The sequence below is a fragment of the Mobula birostris genome, chromosome 15, assembly GCF_030028105.1.
Source record: "Mobula birostris isolate sMobBir1 chromosome 15, sMobBir1.hap1, whole genome shotgun sequence".
In the NCBI taxonomy this organism is placed as follows: Eukaryota; Metazoa; Chordata; class Chondrichthyes; order Myliobatiformes; family Myliobatidae; genus Mobula; species Mobula birostris.
Genome location: NC_092384.1, coordinates 52,537,130 through 52,553,502, shown reverse-complemented (window position 1 = coordinate 52,553,502; position 16,373 = coordinate 52,537,130). Strand labels below are relative to the sequence as shown.

General features: G+C 38.2%; 1 protein-coding gene across 2 annotated transcripts in view; it reads left to right on the top strand.

Annotated features, from left to right (window-relative positions):
- Positions 1–16,373, top strand: part of tmem231 (transmembrane protein 231) — a 37,800-nt gene that overhangs the window by 13,644 nt on the left and 7,783 nt on the right. Inside the window, exons 2-4 of one of the 2 annotated variants that reach the window (XM_072279802.1) lie at positions 164–330; positions 3,544–3,672; positions 15,402–15,545. In XM_072279802.1, coding sequence (XP_072135903.1) covers positions 164–330; positions 3,544–3,672; positions 15,402–15,545 — 440 coding nt within the window. The remainder of the gene's footprint in view (positions 1–163; positions 331–3,543; positions 3,673–15,401; positions 15,546–16,373) is intronic. The other variant, XM_072279803.1, reaches the window with a different exon arrangement.

Here is a 16,373-nt window from a genome sequence, read left to right as displayed (position 1 = left end):
TTCATGATTATCTGAGACCATTGTAGTAATTGTAATAAATATTGTGCTACATATTTAAGGGACACATTGGAGTTTAATGGGATGTTTGTAAGATTTTAATTCTAGTTTAAGTTAGTGTGTGATATGTACATGCCATTGATTAAACCTGATTTTGTTCCTGCAGGATTTTGGTTAAAGGTAAACACATATGAAGAGCAGCCAAATGTTAGGTTCCAGTACCAAGTTTTAATGATTGCTGCAACCAGTACAAGTGGTGACTTTGTGGCATGGAGTACATTTGATAATTTCAATAATCTACAAGGGGACCATCTTCGAGTTCCATTAGTGACAGTAAGTCATTCAATGTGATATTTATGTCATTAATCTAAGCAAATTCACTGGGAAGAGGAAAGGCATGCTAGGTGATCTCAAAGACACCATAATCACAAGAACAGAAACAGATCTAACCATGGTTACCACAGAAGTACTATTCCCCATCACTTCCTGGGGGCTATGGAAGCGTTTCCAGAAGTATGGATTCAGTTTATTTTGAAAAACAATGGACATGAACTTTGTTGTCCACGTGGGTAATACAGGTTTACCCCGCCATCCAAAGGTAGAGCGTTCCTATGAAACGGTTCGTAAGCCGGAATGTCGTAAAGCGAAGAAGCAATTACCATTTATTTATATGGGAAAAATTTGTGAGCGTTTGCAGACCCAAAAATAACTACCAAATCATGCCAAATAACACAAAACCTAAAATAACAGTAACATATAGTAAAAACAGGAATGATATGATAAATACACAGCCTATATAAAATAGAAATACTTCTCTACAATCATTGCTGCACTGTTCTCGGTAGCGAAAATCTCACGCAAGCACTCTCGGCAGAAACACTCTCTCCAGTAACCTTTAAGCTATGAAGCTGCCAAATCATACCAAATAATGCATAAAAATACACAGCCTATATAAAGTAGAAACGATGGATGTATGGTGTAGTGTCACTTACGGGATTAATTAGGTGCAGCCCGGCATGTAAATGTAGGCCCAGATCAGAGGCGACGCAAATTGCCTCTGATCTGGGCTGACATTTATGTGCCAAGTGGTACCTAATTAATTAGCTTGTTTATTTCGGCTTTTTTCTTAAAAATGTGCTGGGTGCGTCCGGGCTACCGCTGTAGTGTATTGGTCCGCAGCCCAGGGGTTGGGGTGGGGGGGGACACTGGGGTGTCATCTCATCGTCGTCTCTTTCCATTAGGGCAGGCAGGTCATCTTCTTCTATGTCTGCCTGCCTCAATGTCGAAGGTCGAGGTTCGTCGTCTGCTGTGACTGATGTGGAAGGCTTGCTTGACTGCTTAGCCTCGTGCATTTTTCTATCATGCAGTTCTTTCTAAGCACTCAAACCATATTGCAAATATGCCCTAAACTGATGTGCCCTTTCAAAATTAAAGTCGTACTTTATCATTGCAGCGAAAATCTCATGCAGTTGCTTCATGTTCAGTTCCTGGACAACTTCACTTTTGGTCCATTCGCTGCTACATTCGGTTTTGATTGTTATCCTTTCCTCTTCCAATTGCATCAGCTCTTCATCTATCAGTTCTTGGTCATGGGATGCCAAAACCTCTTCAACATTATCTTCATCAACTTCCACAAGCCAAACTCATGTTGTCCTTGCTTCGTTCACCACGATTGAAACGCTTAATTATGTCTAGTTTTACGCTAAGTGTAACACCCTTACAAGCTCTTCCGATACCTTAGAACGCATCTTGCTAACGGGTGCTCACAGACACGTGTTTAAGCAATGCCGGCTAGAATGCAGTTCCGAATCCAGGGGAGGAGCAACTGCTCAGGGCGCGTGCTGCCTTTTTTCGTAACAGTGAAAACACCTTCTGTTAGCGAAAACAGGGAACTAATGTAGGTCTTTTGTAACAGTGAGGTTTCGTAAAGTGAACGTTCGAAAAGCAGGGGACACCAGTACAGGAAACGGCACCAAAACCCTGTACATGCCCTGCCTCCCAAGATTATGTCAATGTTTTGATCCTGTGAACTGTTTGTAACGAGCAGTATGTGAGTCAGAAACGTGGCTACCATCCGAGTTCGCAGGTGAGTGAAGATGCCTGTTGCCCCGTGGCAGTTGATAGATCCATCCTGGCTGGTCGCCCCAAAGCCTGTTCATATATAAAGGCTTGCCTGAAGCAAAAATGGGCAGTAAACTTCTAAAAGGGAGACCTACGTGAATTGGCTTACAGTGGCAACCTGCTTGCAGGTTTCGTTTAAGTAGGGCAAAATTATATTTCATTGGTATGGGCCACACATAAACAATAGAGCGATTCCTCAATGGCGTGCAGCAAATCACTTTGCATAAATGTGTAAGCCATGTACCAGATGAATAAAGGACCACTATGAAAATGTCAGACATTGTGCAATTTGTATGTTTGTCTATGTTTAAGCTTTTTTATTGAGGTAGGGTTTTTCTCAGGGTAGAAATGTCAAGTATTAGAAGCTAGTTCAAGGGAGATGCGCAGAGTGAGTTTTTTAACACAGAGGGTGGTAGGAGCCTGGAATGGGTTGCCAGGGAGAGTGGTGGATTCAGATACAATAATTGCATTTAAGAGGCTGTTAGATGGACTCATGCATGGATCATGTGGACACACAAGAGAATTAGTTTCAGATTCAGATGTATTTATTGTGTGCACATGGAAACAAATAGCAAAATGTGTTGTTTGTGTTAACAACCAGCACATCTGCTGGGGGCAGCCCGTAAGTGTCACCACATGTTCCAGTGCCAATGTAACATTTCCACAGTGCTCAGCAGAACAGCACAGAACACAACAAAAGAACAGCAAAATTCGCCCTTTTCATCCTTCACACCCACCCACACACACTGATAGTCCTCCAACTACAGGATAAGTCTCCAGTCTCAAGTCTTTGGCATCAGGCTTAAATTTCTCGATTTTCCATTTGATCTTCAGGTTCCTGTCTTCGGTATCAACCTCCAGACTAGCCAATGACAGGACCCCAATTGGCTCACTGACTGACCAGCCCTTGTGGCCCTTGCATGCACGGACTTTTGATCCTGGAACCTATCAACCTGGGACAGCTTGACATCCACGTATGTCTCTCATCACCTGTCCAAGTCACTGGCCTTTGAGCAGAGTAGAGGCCTGGACTCTGGAATCCTTCATCACCTATCTACGTCGCTGGATTTTGAGAGTGGAGCAGAGGCCTTACCGCTAACTCTTCCACATCCATGTCCACAAACTCTTATCTGACCTCAAACTCCCCTCTCTGTCCCCAAAGCCATCACTATGAACTTAAAAACAATTAAATCCAAGCCATGATCTAGATAGAGACCACTGCTTGGTGCTATCTTGACTGGAGCTAGTTTAATTTGGCATCATGTTTGACTCAGACATTATAGGCTGAAGGGCCCGTTTCTGTGCTCTACAGATCTGTTCTATAATGCTATGTTACGCTGTTTTAGACTGATATTTTATTTGCTTCTGCATACTCAAAAATATAGTAAGATGAATTTTAAGTCATTTTACATGACATTTTTATAGGCTTTAGAAGAAGACATAAATCAAGATGGGAAGATGGATCTTCTGAATTTCCACCTAGAGCTTCCACTGCAATCATCAGAGCATGTGTACAGTGTACAACTTCTTTTGACCTTTTCATACCAACTATTTGTAAGTGTATGATAAAGTGGACTTCAGTGTAAGAGAAATGGAACTATATGCATTCTGTTCGGAAATGGTATTGTTAGATATCCTGATGTGAAATGTTTTTAGTGATATATTTGGTAATAAATTAATTTTGAATTCTAAAAAGGCAATTTTCATTGTATAGTTCTGGATATTCTAGATTACAAATCAATTGAAACGAGCAAGATCTTTCACTGATTTATTACCTAAGTATACCGCCTTTAGTGACCTTTTTATATATCCTTGTGCCTTGGATTCATCTATCCCTATGAAAATCCTTTATATAAATTGTATCAATAGTTTGGAAAAAAATTATCTCCTTCCTGCCATTTATTGTAAACTTGTCTTTGATAGCTTTGACTCTTCAAAGACCACTTCATACAGGTGCTTCTTATGAACAAAAGTTGGACGAGTAAATGCTTCTCAACCCTTGATGCTGCCTTTTGCACTACAGATGTCCTCCAACTTCTTTGTTTGTCTGGTACAGTGGCATGCAAATTTTGGGCACCCTGGTCAAAATTTCTGTTACTGTGAATAGCTAAGCGAGTAAAAGATTAACTGATTTCCAAAAGGCATAAAGTTAAAGATGACACATTTCTTTAATTTTTTTCTCTTTTTTCTTTTCTTTTTCAATCTTTTTATTAGTTTCATAAAGATATAAACATGACATGGTAGTAGTACAAAGTTATTGAGAATACATTGTTATAATTAACATGTGTGATTATAAAGCCAAATAATACTTAAATGATAAAACTCCCAATCATACAGGATACCAATGAATAATATAAAACAAAGAAAAATATCTAAATAAAAATCATGAAAAAGGGAAAAAAATAATAACCCCCCCCCCAAAAAAAAACTAATCTAAACAGAATTAATCAACTAAACTGAAAAAAAGACCTGGGCTGTTTTTAACATCGTAAAAAATGAGAGAAAAGAAAATCTTAGTGTTGACGACTCTGTTGCTCTCAACCAACATTACAGAGAAGTAAAATAAGTTTGGAAATGGTCAAATTACATCATATGAAAATGCCGAATAAATGGCCTCCAAGTCTTTTCGAATTTAATGGAGGGGTCATAAACAACACTTCTAATCTTTTCCAAATTTAAACACAACATAGTTTGTGAAAACCAATGAAATATGGTAGGAGGATTAATCTCTTTCCAATTCAGCAAAATGGATCTTCTAGCCATTAAAGTAAGAAATGCAATCATCCGGCGAGCCAAAGAGGTTAAATGATTTGATTCTACCATTGGTAACCCAAAAATAGCAGTAATTGGGTGAGGTTGTAAGTCTATATTCAAGACCGTTGAAATAATATCAAAATATCTTTCCAATATTTTTTTCAACAAAGGACATGACCAAAACATATGAGTTAAATAAGCTATCTCAGAGTGACATCTATCACATATAGGATTTATGTAAGAGTAATAACAAGATAATTTATCTTTGGACATACGAGCCCTGTGCACTACTTTAAACTGTATCAACGCATGTTTAGCACATATAGAGGATGAATTAACTAATTGAAGAATTTTCTCCCATTTTTCAATCGGTACAGTAATCTTAAGTTTTCTTTCCCAATCAGTTTTAATTTTATTAGATACATCAGGACATAAATTCATAATTATATTACAATTAATTGCTACAACACCTTTCTGAGAAAGATTTAAATCTAAATTTTTTTCCAAAATATCCATTGGATGTAAGTGAGGAAAATTAGGAGAAACAGTAATTAAAAAGTTTCTAACCTGTAGATATCTAAAAAAGTGAGATCTAGGTAAATTATATTTATTAGCTAGTTGATCAAAGGACATAAAACAATTATCCAAAAATAAATCACAAAATCGTACTACACCTTTGATTTTCCAATCTAATTAAGCTTGATCCATAGTGGAAGGTTGAAAAAAGAAATTAGATATAGTAGGGCTTGCTAAAATAAATTGGCTCAACCCAAAAAATTTTTGAAATTGAAACCATATATGTAAACTATGTTTAACTATTGGATTATTCATTTGTTTATACAATTTAGAAAGAATGAAAGGAAGCGAAGTCCCTAAAACAGAACCCAATGAAAACCCTTGTAATGAATTACATTCAAGATTTACCCAAAGTGGACTTGAAATTACATCCAAGTCCCGTAACCAAAATTTTAAATATCGAATGTTAATTGCCCAATAATAAAATCTAAAATTCGGGAGAGCTAACCCCCCCCCCCCTCTTTTTTAGATTTTTGTAAATGCCTTTTACCTAGCCTAGGGTTTTTGTTCTGCCATATATATGAAGAAATTTTTGAATCAACATTATCAAAAAAAGATTTTGGAATAAAAATTGGAACCCATTGAAATACATATAGAAATTTAGGCAAAATAATCACCTTAATAGCATTGATCCGGCCGATCAGAGACAAAGACATTGGTGACCATTTAGTAAACAAAAGTTTAATCCGATCAATTAAAGGTAAAAAAATTAGCTTTAAATAAATCTTTATGCTTTTTTGTGATTATAATCCCTAAATATATAAAAGAGTCAGTAACCAATTTAAATGGTAAACATTCATAAATAGGAACCTGCTTATTTAGGGGAAATAATTCACTCTCATTAAGGTTTAATTTATAACCAGAAAAATTACTAAATTGAGCCAACAAAGCTAAAATAACAGGAATTGATTTCTCCAGATTAGAGATATATAATAACAAATCATCTGCATATAGTGATAATTTATGTATTTCATTTCTGCGGGTAATATCAAAAATGTTGGGCGAGTCACGGATAGTAATTGCTAAAGGTTTAATATTTCTTTAATATTTTAAGCAAGGTAGCTTTTTTAATTTCCATCTTTTACTGTTTCAAAATAACAAAAAAGGTAAAGGGCCTGAAGCAAAAGTTTGGGCACCCTGCATGGTTAGTACTTAGTAACACCCCCTTTGGCAAGTGTCACGGCTTGTAAATGCTTTTTGTAGCCAGCTAAGAGTCTTTCAATTCTTGTTTGGGAGATTTTTGCCCATTCTTCCTTGCAAAAGGCTTCTAGTTCTGTGAGATTCTTGGGCCATCTTGCATGCACTGCTCTCTTGAGGTCTATCCACAGATTCTCGGTAATGTTTAGGTCAGGGGACTGTGAGGGCCATGGCAAAACCTTCAGCTTGCACCTCTTGAGGTAGTCCATTGTGGATTTTGAGGTGTGTTTAGGTTCATTATCCTGTTGTAGAAGCTATCTTCTTTTCATCTTCGGCTTTTTTACAGATGGTGTGATGTTTGCTTCCAGAATTTGCTGGTATTTAATTGAATTCATTTATCCCTCTACCAGTAAATGTTCCTCGTGCCACTGGCTGCAACACAAGCCCAAAACATGAACGATCCACCCCCGTGCTTAACAATTAGAGAGGGGTTCTTGTCATGAAATTCTGCACCCTTTTTTCTCCAAACATACCTTTGCTCATTGCGGCCAAAAAGTTCTATTTTAACTTCATCAGTCCACAGGACTTGTTTCCAAAATGCATCAGGCTTGTTCTGATGTTCCTTTGAACCTTTTGAATAGAACTTTTTGACTGCAATAAGCAAAGGAATGTTTGGAGAAAAAAGGGTGTAGAATTTCCTGAAAAGAACCCCTCGTCAACTGTTAAGCATGGGGGTGGATTGATCATGCTTTGGGCTTGTGTTGCAGCCAGTGGCACAAACATCACACTGTCTGTTAAAAAGCTGAAGATGAAAAGAGGATGGCTTCTACAACAGGATAATGATCCTAAACACCTCAAAATCCACAATGGACTACCTCAAGAGGCGCAAGCTGAAGGTTTTGCCATGGCTCTCTCAGTCCCCTGACCTAAACATTATCGAGAATCTGTGGATAGACCTCAAGAGAGCAGTGTATGCAAAACGACCCAAGAATCTCACAGAACTAGAAGCCTTTTGCAAGGAAGAATGGATGAAAATCCCCCAAACAAGAATTGAAAGACTGTTAGCTGGCTACAAAAAGCGCTTACAAGCTGTGATACTTGCCAAAGGGGGTGTTACTAAGCACTGCCATGTAGGGTGCCCAAACTTTTCCTTTGGGCCCTTTTTTTTTATTACTTTGAAACTGTAAAAGATGGAAATAAAAAAGTTTTCTTGCTTAAAATATTAAAGAAATGTGTCATCTTTAACTTTATGCCTTTTGGAAATCAGTTTATCTTTTACTCGCTTAGTTATTCACAGAAACAGAAATTTTGACCAGGGGTGCCCAAACTTTTGCATGTCACTGTAAGCAGTCTTCCTGTAATGAGTCATGAGTCTCTGTGGATGATGATCATCAGCAGAGTTGCATGGAAGAGCAATCTAATGGACTTGGATATCCTTCTCTTCATCATTACCATCTTAACAACACTGCTTTATTGAGGCATAAGGAAGGGCATGTTGGATTTTTCCGAATCTGATGGCACGTAGCTAAATCATTCTAAAATTAATTCCGATCACTCGATGTGAATAAAACAATAACTAAGGGCATTGAATGCAGCAAAGTCCGTGGGATTAGATAGCTTTATAGTGAGTACTGATGCCAGCTATTTTACGTTTATCTGATAATTCAGATTGGGCTGTTGATTTGGCATGGTTAAGTAATACTTTCACAGAGTGGAATACTCTGCTGGCATCAGACAATGCACAGTAGAGATGATTTTCTTAATAGTGGATGTTATTGAGCATTCCACAATCTGGCTATCACATTAGTCCAGTCCTTTCTAACAGCTGTGGAGCATGTTGAGAAGGAGGGATGATGGCAAATTCAACAGGACTCTTCTGCCTGGCTAGCTATGACCATTTTTATGTATCACAATTTCACTGATCATGTTACATTATAAATTCCAGTTTAGATTGATTTGCTGATTATCATTAACATCCATGTGAAACAATTACAAATTCTAAAGCCAAAACATCATTCTAAACCATATTTTAAAATCCTACAATATATATGCCTTTGCTCACATTCTGTAATTCTTTCAGAGATCAGAAATCTTGGATTTAATATTAACATAGTTTTGACTGCCATTTGCAGAAGAGTTCAGTATTTCTATCATTCTGTACATGAAATAGTGCATCTTATTTTCATGTTTGAACGATTACCTCCAACTTGAGGCCATTTTCTCAGGTTTCTAGTTATCCAAATATTAAGGCAAGTCTTAAATTAGCCTTTATTTGTTTTCTGTATGTGGCCAATGAACTTAAATGATTTAAACATGGAGTACCTGACTGGCATACAGGAGTGAGATAGATCAGCTGGTCAAGTGGTATTGCAGTAATAATAACCTTGCACTCAATGTCACTCTGACCAAGGACTTGATTGTGGACTTCAGGAAGGGAAGTTGACACACCAGTCCTCGCTGAGGGATCAGCAGTGGAAGGGCTGAGCAGTTTCAAGTTCCTGGGTGTCAACATCTCTAAAAATCTGTCAAGTTTAATATATTAATGCAATTACAAAGAAGGCAGAATAGCAGCTAAATTTCATTAGGAATTTGAGGAGACTTGGAATATCACCAAAGACTCTTGCAAATTTCTATAGCTGTATCACGGAGAGCATTCTAACTGGTTGCATCATCATCTGGGATTTAGGGACCATTGTGCAGGATTGGAAAAAGCTGCAGAAAGTTGTAAACTCAGCCAGGTCCAAATATGGGCATTAGCCTCCCCAGCATTGAGGATACCTTTGAAAGATGATGTCTTAAGAAGGCAACAGCCATAATTAAGGATCCCCATCACCCAGGAATGCCCCCTTCTCATTGCTACCATCAAGGAGGTGAAACAGGAGCCTGAAGACATACACTCAACATTTCAAGCACAGCTTCTTCTCTGCCATCATATTTCTGAATGGACAATAAATCCATGAACATTATCTCACTATTTTTCCCTCTCTTTTTGCACTATTTATTTAATTTATTTTTATATATACTTGCCATAATTTATAGTTTTTTATTATTATTGCAATGTACTGCTGCCTCAGAACAACAAATTTCACGACATATGCCAGTGATATTAAACCTGATTCTGATATTTTCCATGTTTTGCATTTCCTGCTGCTCTATCAAACTCTGATCATGTAAATAGTTAGTCTTCAATTGTACTTTGGTTTTGGCAGTAATTCCTTGAGCAAGACCTCATGAAATGTTTTCTAAATGTTCATATAAGTGACGAGCACTGACTTCAAGATACAACACTGAGATACAACACTGGGCGTCATGGGAGGTTGTTCCTGCCTGTGGCCATCGAACTTTGCAGCCCCTCCCGTGGAGGGTCAGACACCCTGAGCCAGTAGGCTGGTCCTGGACTTATTTCCATCTGGCATAGTTTGCATACTGTTGTTTGATTGTTTGTGGTTTTTGTATTGCAATATTTATGCTCTATTCTTGATTGGTGCAGCTGTAACGAAACCCAATTTCCCTCAGGATCAATAAAGTATGTCTATCTATCTATCTTCCCCTGACCATTACTTGAGTCATCAAATCAAAACAAAATCAATATTCATAGTGTGACCTATCTTTACAAATCAGACTGGCCCTCTCAAATTAGATGAAACTTGAGCATTCAGTCACTCTATCTTTAGTTCATACTCTACTCATTTCCTGGCAATAAATCTTGCCTAATTGATTTATAAGTGTCTTTATGTCCTCTCTCACCTTTCTTAAGTAGTGAAGCAATTCTAAAGGAAAAATTCCTGAATTGTGGAAAGCTAGTGTAGTTGCAGTAACCTCTGTTATTTCCTTTAATGCCTTGGGGTGAAAATGATCTGTTCCTTTTGAATGTCATGCTTAGTAATGTTACTTTCTTTATCATTTTATCCTGTATAAATGCCATAATGTTCCTTCCCTCTCTGTATGAAATAAATGTTTACTATATCTGCAATTTCCTTATTTAAAATATTAGTTTTTAGAGCCTGCTGCAGAAACAGGTGAGATAGGTGGGAGGATGATAAGCTCCAAGAACAACCAAACATAGTGATAGTGAGCAAGAGGCAATCAGAAACTAAGGAATGCAGCGAGGAATGGCAGAGAGATATGGGTCAGATGATTCTGCCCATTGCTTAGAAGCTCATGTTGGGGAATTTGTAATTTTGGCAGAGATTTAGCAATGCAATATATGATTTGGCTGCAGGTGACAGGATGATTCTCATTCTGGTCTTTTGGATAGTTTTCAAAAAAATCAGGAGGGTTTGGTGAAATAATAGCTGTTATAAGAAGCCACCCTTTAATGAACTCAAAGGTCAAAGATTCATTTTAAAAAAAAGTGGTGGCACTTTTTGAAGGTACTCAGCCTTTTGTACCAATGCTGCTTTCAAAAGGGCTACCGACTTAATCCCAGCTTCCATAACAAGGTCCGTAGCCCTGCAAGTCATAGATTTTCATGTGCATATCCAAGTATGATGAGGGTTTCTGTCAGGACTAACATTTGGGTGGCGAGTTTCATACTCAACTGGTGAAAATTTGCCTTCTCCAAAAAAAACAACTAATTTATGTTGTGTTCCTTCATAGCTCTGTGTTTTCCAGTCTCTGTGTCATATTTTCTGTAATGTGGTGATCTGAACTGTATACAGTACTTCAGCTGTGGCCTGACTACAATTATGTGAATCCTTAGTTTAATCCTGCTCTTGTATTGTCTGCCTCATGTAAGAAAGAAAAATAACCCATAAATTGTTTTGATCACCTAAATGATGGAGGCTCATTGAATTGTCACACGAAAAATGTGTTACGATTTCTACCTAAGTATCAATCAGGAATCATCCTGATTTTCTCAGTATGATTGTGCATAAAGTGCATATTCAGAAACTGATGGTATGAAAGAAACCATTCAGCTCATCATGTTCGTGTTAGCTAAAGCTGACCTTAGCTTTCCCTGCTTTTAGACCATAACCTTGCCGGTTATGATTCTTCAAGTACTTATAAACATATCAGTTAAATAATGATTGCACAAGATCTCAGGATTCAGTCTGATGCTCTCAGCTTGATTTCCATTCATTCATGAAACCCTATATCATTAGACAGCTCACATACCTGGAAAATCTATGTTGAATTTTTATATACTGCTCTCTTTCAGAGAGAAGGGAATGAATTCAACTCCCCTAGAATTCAATACTTCTAGAATACAAGGGAATCTGTGGTGACCATAAGATTTAGGAGCAAAATTAGGTCATTTGGCTCATCAACACTGCTCTGCCAATCCATCATGGCTGATCCATTTCCCTGTCAGCCCCAATCTGCTGCCTTCTTCCCGTAACCCTTCATGCCCTGACTAATCATGAACCTATCAACCTCTGTCTTAAATATATTCAATGACTTTGGCCTCCACAGCCACCTGTGACAATGAATTCCACAGATTCACCACTCTCTGTCTAAAGAAATTCCTCCTCATTTCCCTTTTTTCTGAGGCTGTGCCCCCTGATCCTAGACTGCCCTACCATAGGAAACATCCTCTCCACATCCACTCTATCAAGGCCTTTCAACATTCAAAAGATTTCAATGAGATCCCACCTTATTCTTCTGAATTCCAGTGAATACAGGCCCAAAACAATCAATCAGTCCTCATATGGTAACCTTTTCATTCCCAGCATCATTCTGGTAAACATTCTCTGAACTCTCTCCAATGTCAGCATATTCTTTCTTACGTTTGTAGATAAGGGGCACAAAACTCCAAACAAGGCCTTCTCAGTGCTTTATAAAGCCTCAACATTACAACTTTTACATTCTAGTCCTCTTGCAAACATTGCATTTGCCTCCTCACAACTGATTCAACCTACAAATTACCCTTTAGGGAATCCTGCATGAGAACTTCAAAGTTCCTTTGCACCATGGATTTTTGAATTTACTCCCAATTTAGAAAATAATCTACATTTTTAATTCTTCCACCAAAGTGCATGATTATACACATCCTGACACAGTATTCCATCTGCCACTTTGCCCATTCTTCTAATTTGTCGAAGTACTTCTGCAGATCCCTGCTTCCTCAACACCACCTGCCCCTCCATCTGTCTTCATATCATCTGCAAACTGAGCCACAAAGCCATCTATTCCATCATCTAAATCACTGATGAATAATGTAAAAAGAAGCAGTCCCAACAGAGATCCCTATGGAACCCCACTAGTGACTGGCAGTCAGTCAGATAAGGCTCCCTTTATTCCCACTCTTTGCCCCATGCCAATTGGCCAATGCAATCTTTCCTGTACTATCATGGGCCCTTAACTTATTAAATAGTCTCATGTGTGGCAGCTTGTCAAAGGCCTTTTGAAAATCCAAGTACATAAGATCCACCAATTCTCCTTTGTCTATCCTGCTTGTTATTTCTTTAAAGAATTCCAACAGACTTATCAAGCAGGATTTTCCCTGAAGGAAACCATACTGACTAGCCTATTTTATCATGTGCCTCCAAGTACCCTGAAGCCACATCCTTAACAATCAACTCCAACATCTTCCCAACCACTGAGGTCAGACTAACTGGCCTATAATTTCCTTTCTTCTGCCTCTCTCTCTTCTTGAAGTGTGGAATATTTGCAGTTTTCCAGTCCTCAGGAACCATGCCAGAATCTAAAGATTCTTAAAAGATCATTAATAATACCTCCACAATCTCTTCAGCCGCCTCTTTCAGAACCCTGGGCTGTAGACCATCTTGTTCAGGTGAGACCTTTCTGTTTCCCAATTACCTCTTCCCTAGTAATGGCAATTTCACCCACTCTGTCCCCTGACACTTTCGAACTTCCAGCATACCGTTAGTGTTTTCCACAGTGAAAACTAATGCAAAATACTTATTCAGTTAGTCTGCCATTTCCTTGTCCCCCCTTATTACGTCTTCTGCTTCATTTTCTAGCAGTCTGATATCTACTCATGCCTCTCTTCTATTCTTTATATATCTGAAAAAACTTTTGGTATTCTCTTTAATATTATTGGCTAGCTTACCTTTGTATTCCATCTTTTTCCTTTTGTTTTTACTTTTTAAGTTGCCTTCTGTGGTCTTTAAAAGCTTCCCAATCCTCTTAACTTCCCACCAACTTTTGCTCTGTTATACGCTTTCACTTTGGCTTTGACTTCTCTTGTCAACCACGGTTGTGTCATCCTGCCTTTAGAATATTTCTTTAGGATGTACCTATCCTGAGTTTTCCAAATTGCTCCCAGAAATTCCAGCCATGCTACTCTTCTGTCATCTCTGCTGGTGTCCTCTTCCAATCAACTTAGGCTAGCTCCTCTCTCATCCCTCTGTAATTCCCTTTTCTCCACTGTTACTGATACACTAACTTTAGTTTCTCCCTCTCAAATTGAAGGGTGAATTCGATCATCTTGTGATCACCTTCCCCTATGGGTTCCTTTACGTTAAGCTCTCCAATCAATTCCAGCTCATTGCACAATACCCAATCCAGAATAGCTGATCATCCTAGTGGGCTCAACCATGAGCTGCTCTAGAAAGCCATCTCGTAGGCATTCTACAAATTTCCTCTTTTGGGATCCTGCAACAACCTGGTTTTCTCAATCTGGCTGTATATTGAAATCCCCCAGGTCTATCCAATTTCAGTTATGTGTTGGAAATGATGGAATATCAAAAATATTTCATGTATTAGCTTGCCAGTACCCAAGGGTATTAGTGAGTGAACATTGCAACTGTTGAATCAAGCTGTATTCTGCAATTGTAAATATGGCTGGAATGTGAGATATTTATCCATTGGAACCATATTGGAGTCTCTGAAACATTTCTACTTGTGATACTCAGGTGAGAAATGTTTCCTGATATCACTTGGTATTTAAGACCTCGCGCTGAGGGCTGTCCTCACCTTTTTGTTGCAGGTCACTTTGTTCTGTGTCATCTATCATTCAAGGAGAGGAACACTCACCAAAATGTTTGATGACTGGGTGCAAAGTGATTTTTTAATAGCCTAGAAATCAGGACAATATTATACAACACCATTCACCAGATAATTTTGGAAATGTGTTGAGATCTATGGGTGTAATTTGTATTTTTTGATAATCAACTCAACTTCAAATCAGTTATCTGCAAATCTGCAGTAATTGATGGCCCATTTGAATAGCAGCCTCAAGGGTTCTTTCTGTAGCTAAAATGTGCACCTTCCAAACAAGTTGAGCGGTCCATTAGCTGCATTATTGGGGTGTAGTTTGTCACGTCAGTATCGTACACTGGTGCTAAGTGGGCAATACACATTCGTTAGATCCATGTAGTTGTACTCTGCATATTTTCAATCCATGTGCTTTTTAATGTGGCAGTTGGTGTGAACTGTGCCATGAATGTGCCTGTGTGTATAAGCACAGAAAATTCAAAGGTGATTGATCTCAGTGGCACCTAATGGAGCCAAAGTTTGTCATCTTTTACTTTCAGGAAGTAATAAGAAAAACCTTCCTTTCCTGTCCTGGACATTTCATTGAAAACTTGCATCCATAAACATACAGCAGAACATTTTAGTACATCTCTTTCAGCTCATTCTCTTTTCTTTCAAAATGTGATAGTTTGCATTGAAACACTATTTTTTTAATCTCTCTAACTGCCCTTGCTAATATTTCTCCACCTGCTTTCCTTCAGACAGAGCAGCTAAAGTTAAGAAGTATTAATTTCCCTCACTCAAATAGCACAGTGCAATTGTGACCCAGTCCAATTGGTCCACATCTGAACAAGTCTTCCCCTTGCACAAAGCAGCGTAACTGAGTACTATAATAACATCATGGTAGCTTAAATCTTTTAACCTTTTGGTTTCAGAGGATGTCGACATTCATTATGCAGAGTATGGCATATGTTCACTTCTCATCTCCCATATCTGGGGCTCAGCTTTCTGTGATTGGTGACTTAAAGCTACATCAACGAGAGCCACTTAAACACAGAGGACTTGACACACGCTACAACGTAAGTCTTTTTAACAAAAAATTGTCCAAAAAGGTTTTATTAAAGCAGTAAAAGTGCTTTAATGAGATAGAGTTTAGTGAGCAAATAAATGTTATGTTTGATAACCTGTCCATGCAAAATTTAGTAGCGCCCAAAATCCAAAACATTGCGCACTAATGAGCAGACTTTACACAAGGATGGTCCTCCCTTGCAAGTTTAATTTTTATGGGGCATAGAAGGGTAATTAGTTGAGTGTCTAGGTTTGGATTATGGCAGAGAGAGGCCTGGACTTTTAAGTGTGGACATCAGAGAGAAGTAGGATGGATAATAAGAGTAAAACTATTGATGGAGAGTTTGCTTTGAGTCACGCAAGGAGGTCAGTGGATAGTAGTGGCATGAAGGTTAGTTTCCTATATTGGGAAGTTGGGAGGGCAGGGCTAGGGCTAACAGATCAATAGTTGGGAATAGGATTAATGTATGCACAATAGATTCTGGTTAAATTGGGGTACATTGGGACCAGTTCATTTTGGCCCATTTAGACTGTCCTAATTAGCTGAAGTTTCATGGAAGTACTGCTTAACTGAATAACAAATTATGTATTTAAATGAAATACAGAACAAATTAGAACACTACCAATACTGCTACAGTACTATAAAACTGTATTAGTTCCTAATAGTTATCGACAGAAGAATTAATCCAGTGTATGCTGCCATGTTCTTTTTATTGATTGTAAATGAACAAAATCAACACAGATACCTAGTGCAGATAATGGACTGCCTTCGACTAAAGCTTTTAACAATTGCATCCTTCTAATTCTTCATAGTTACTAACTTTTTGAAATGGAGAAAT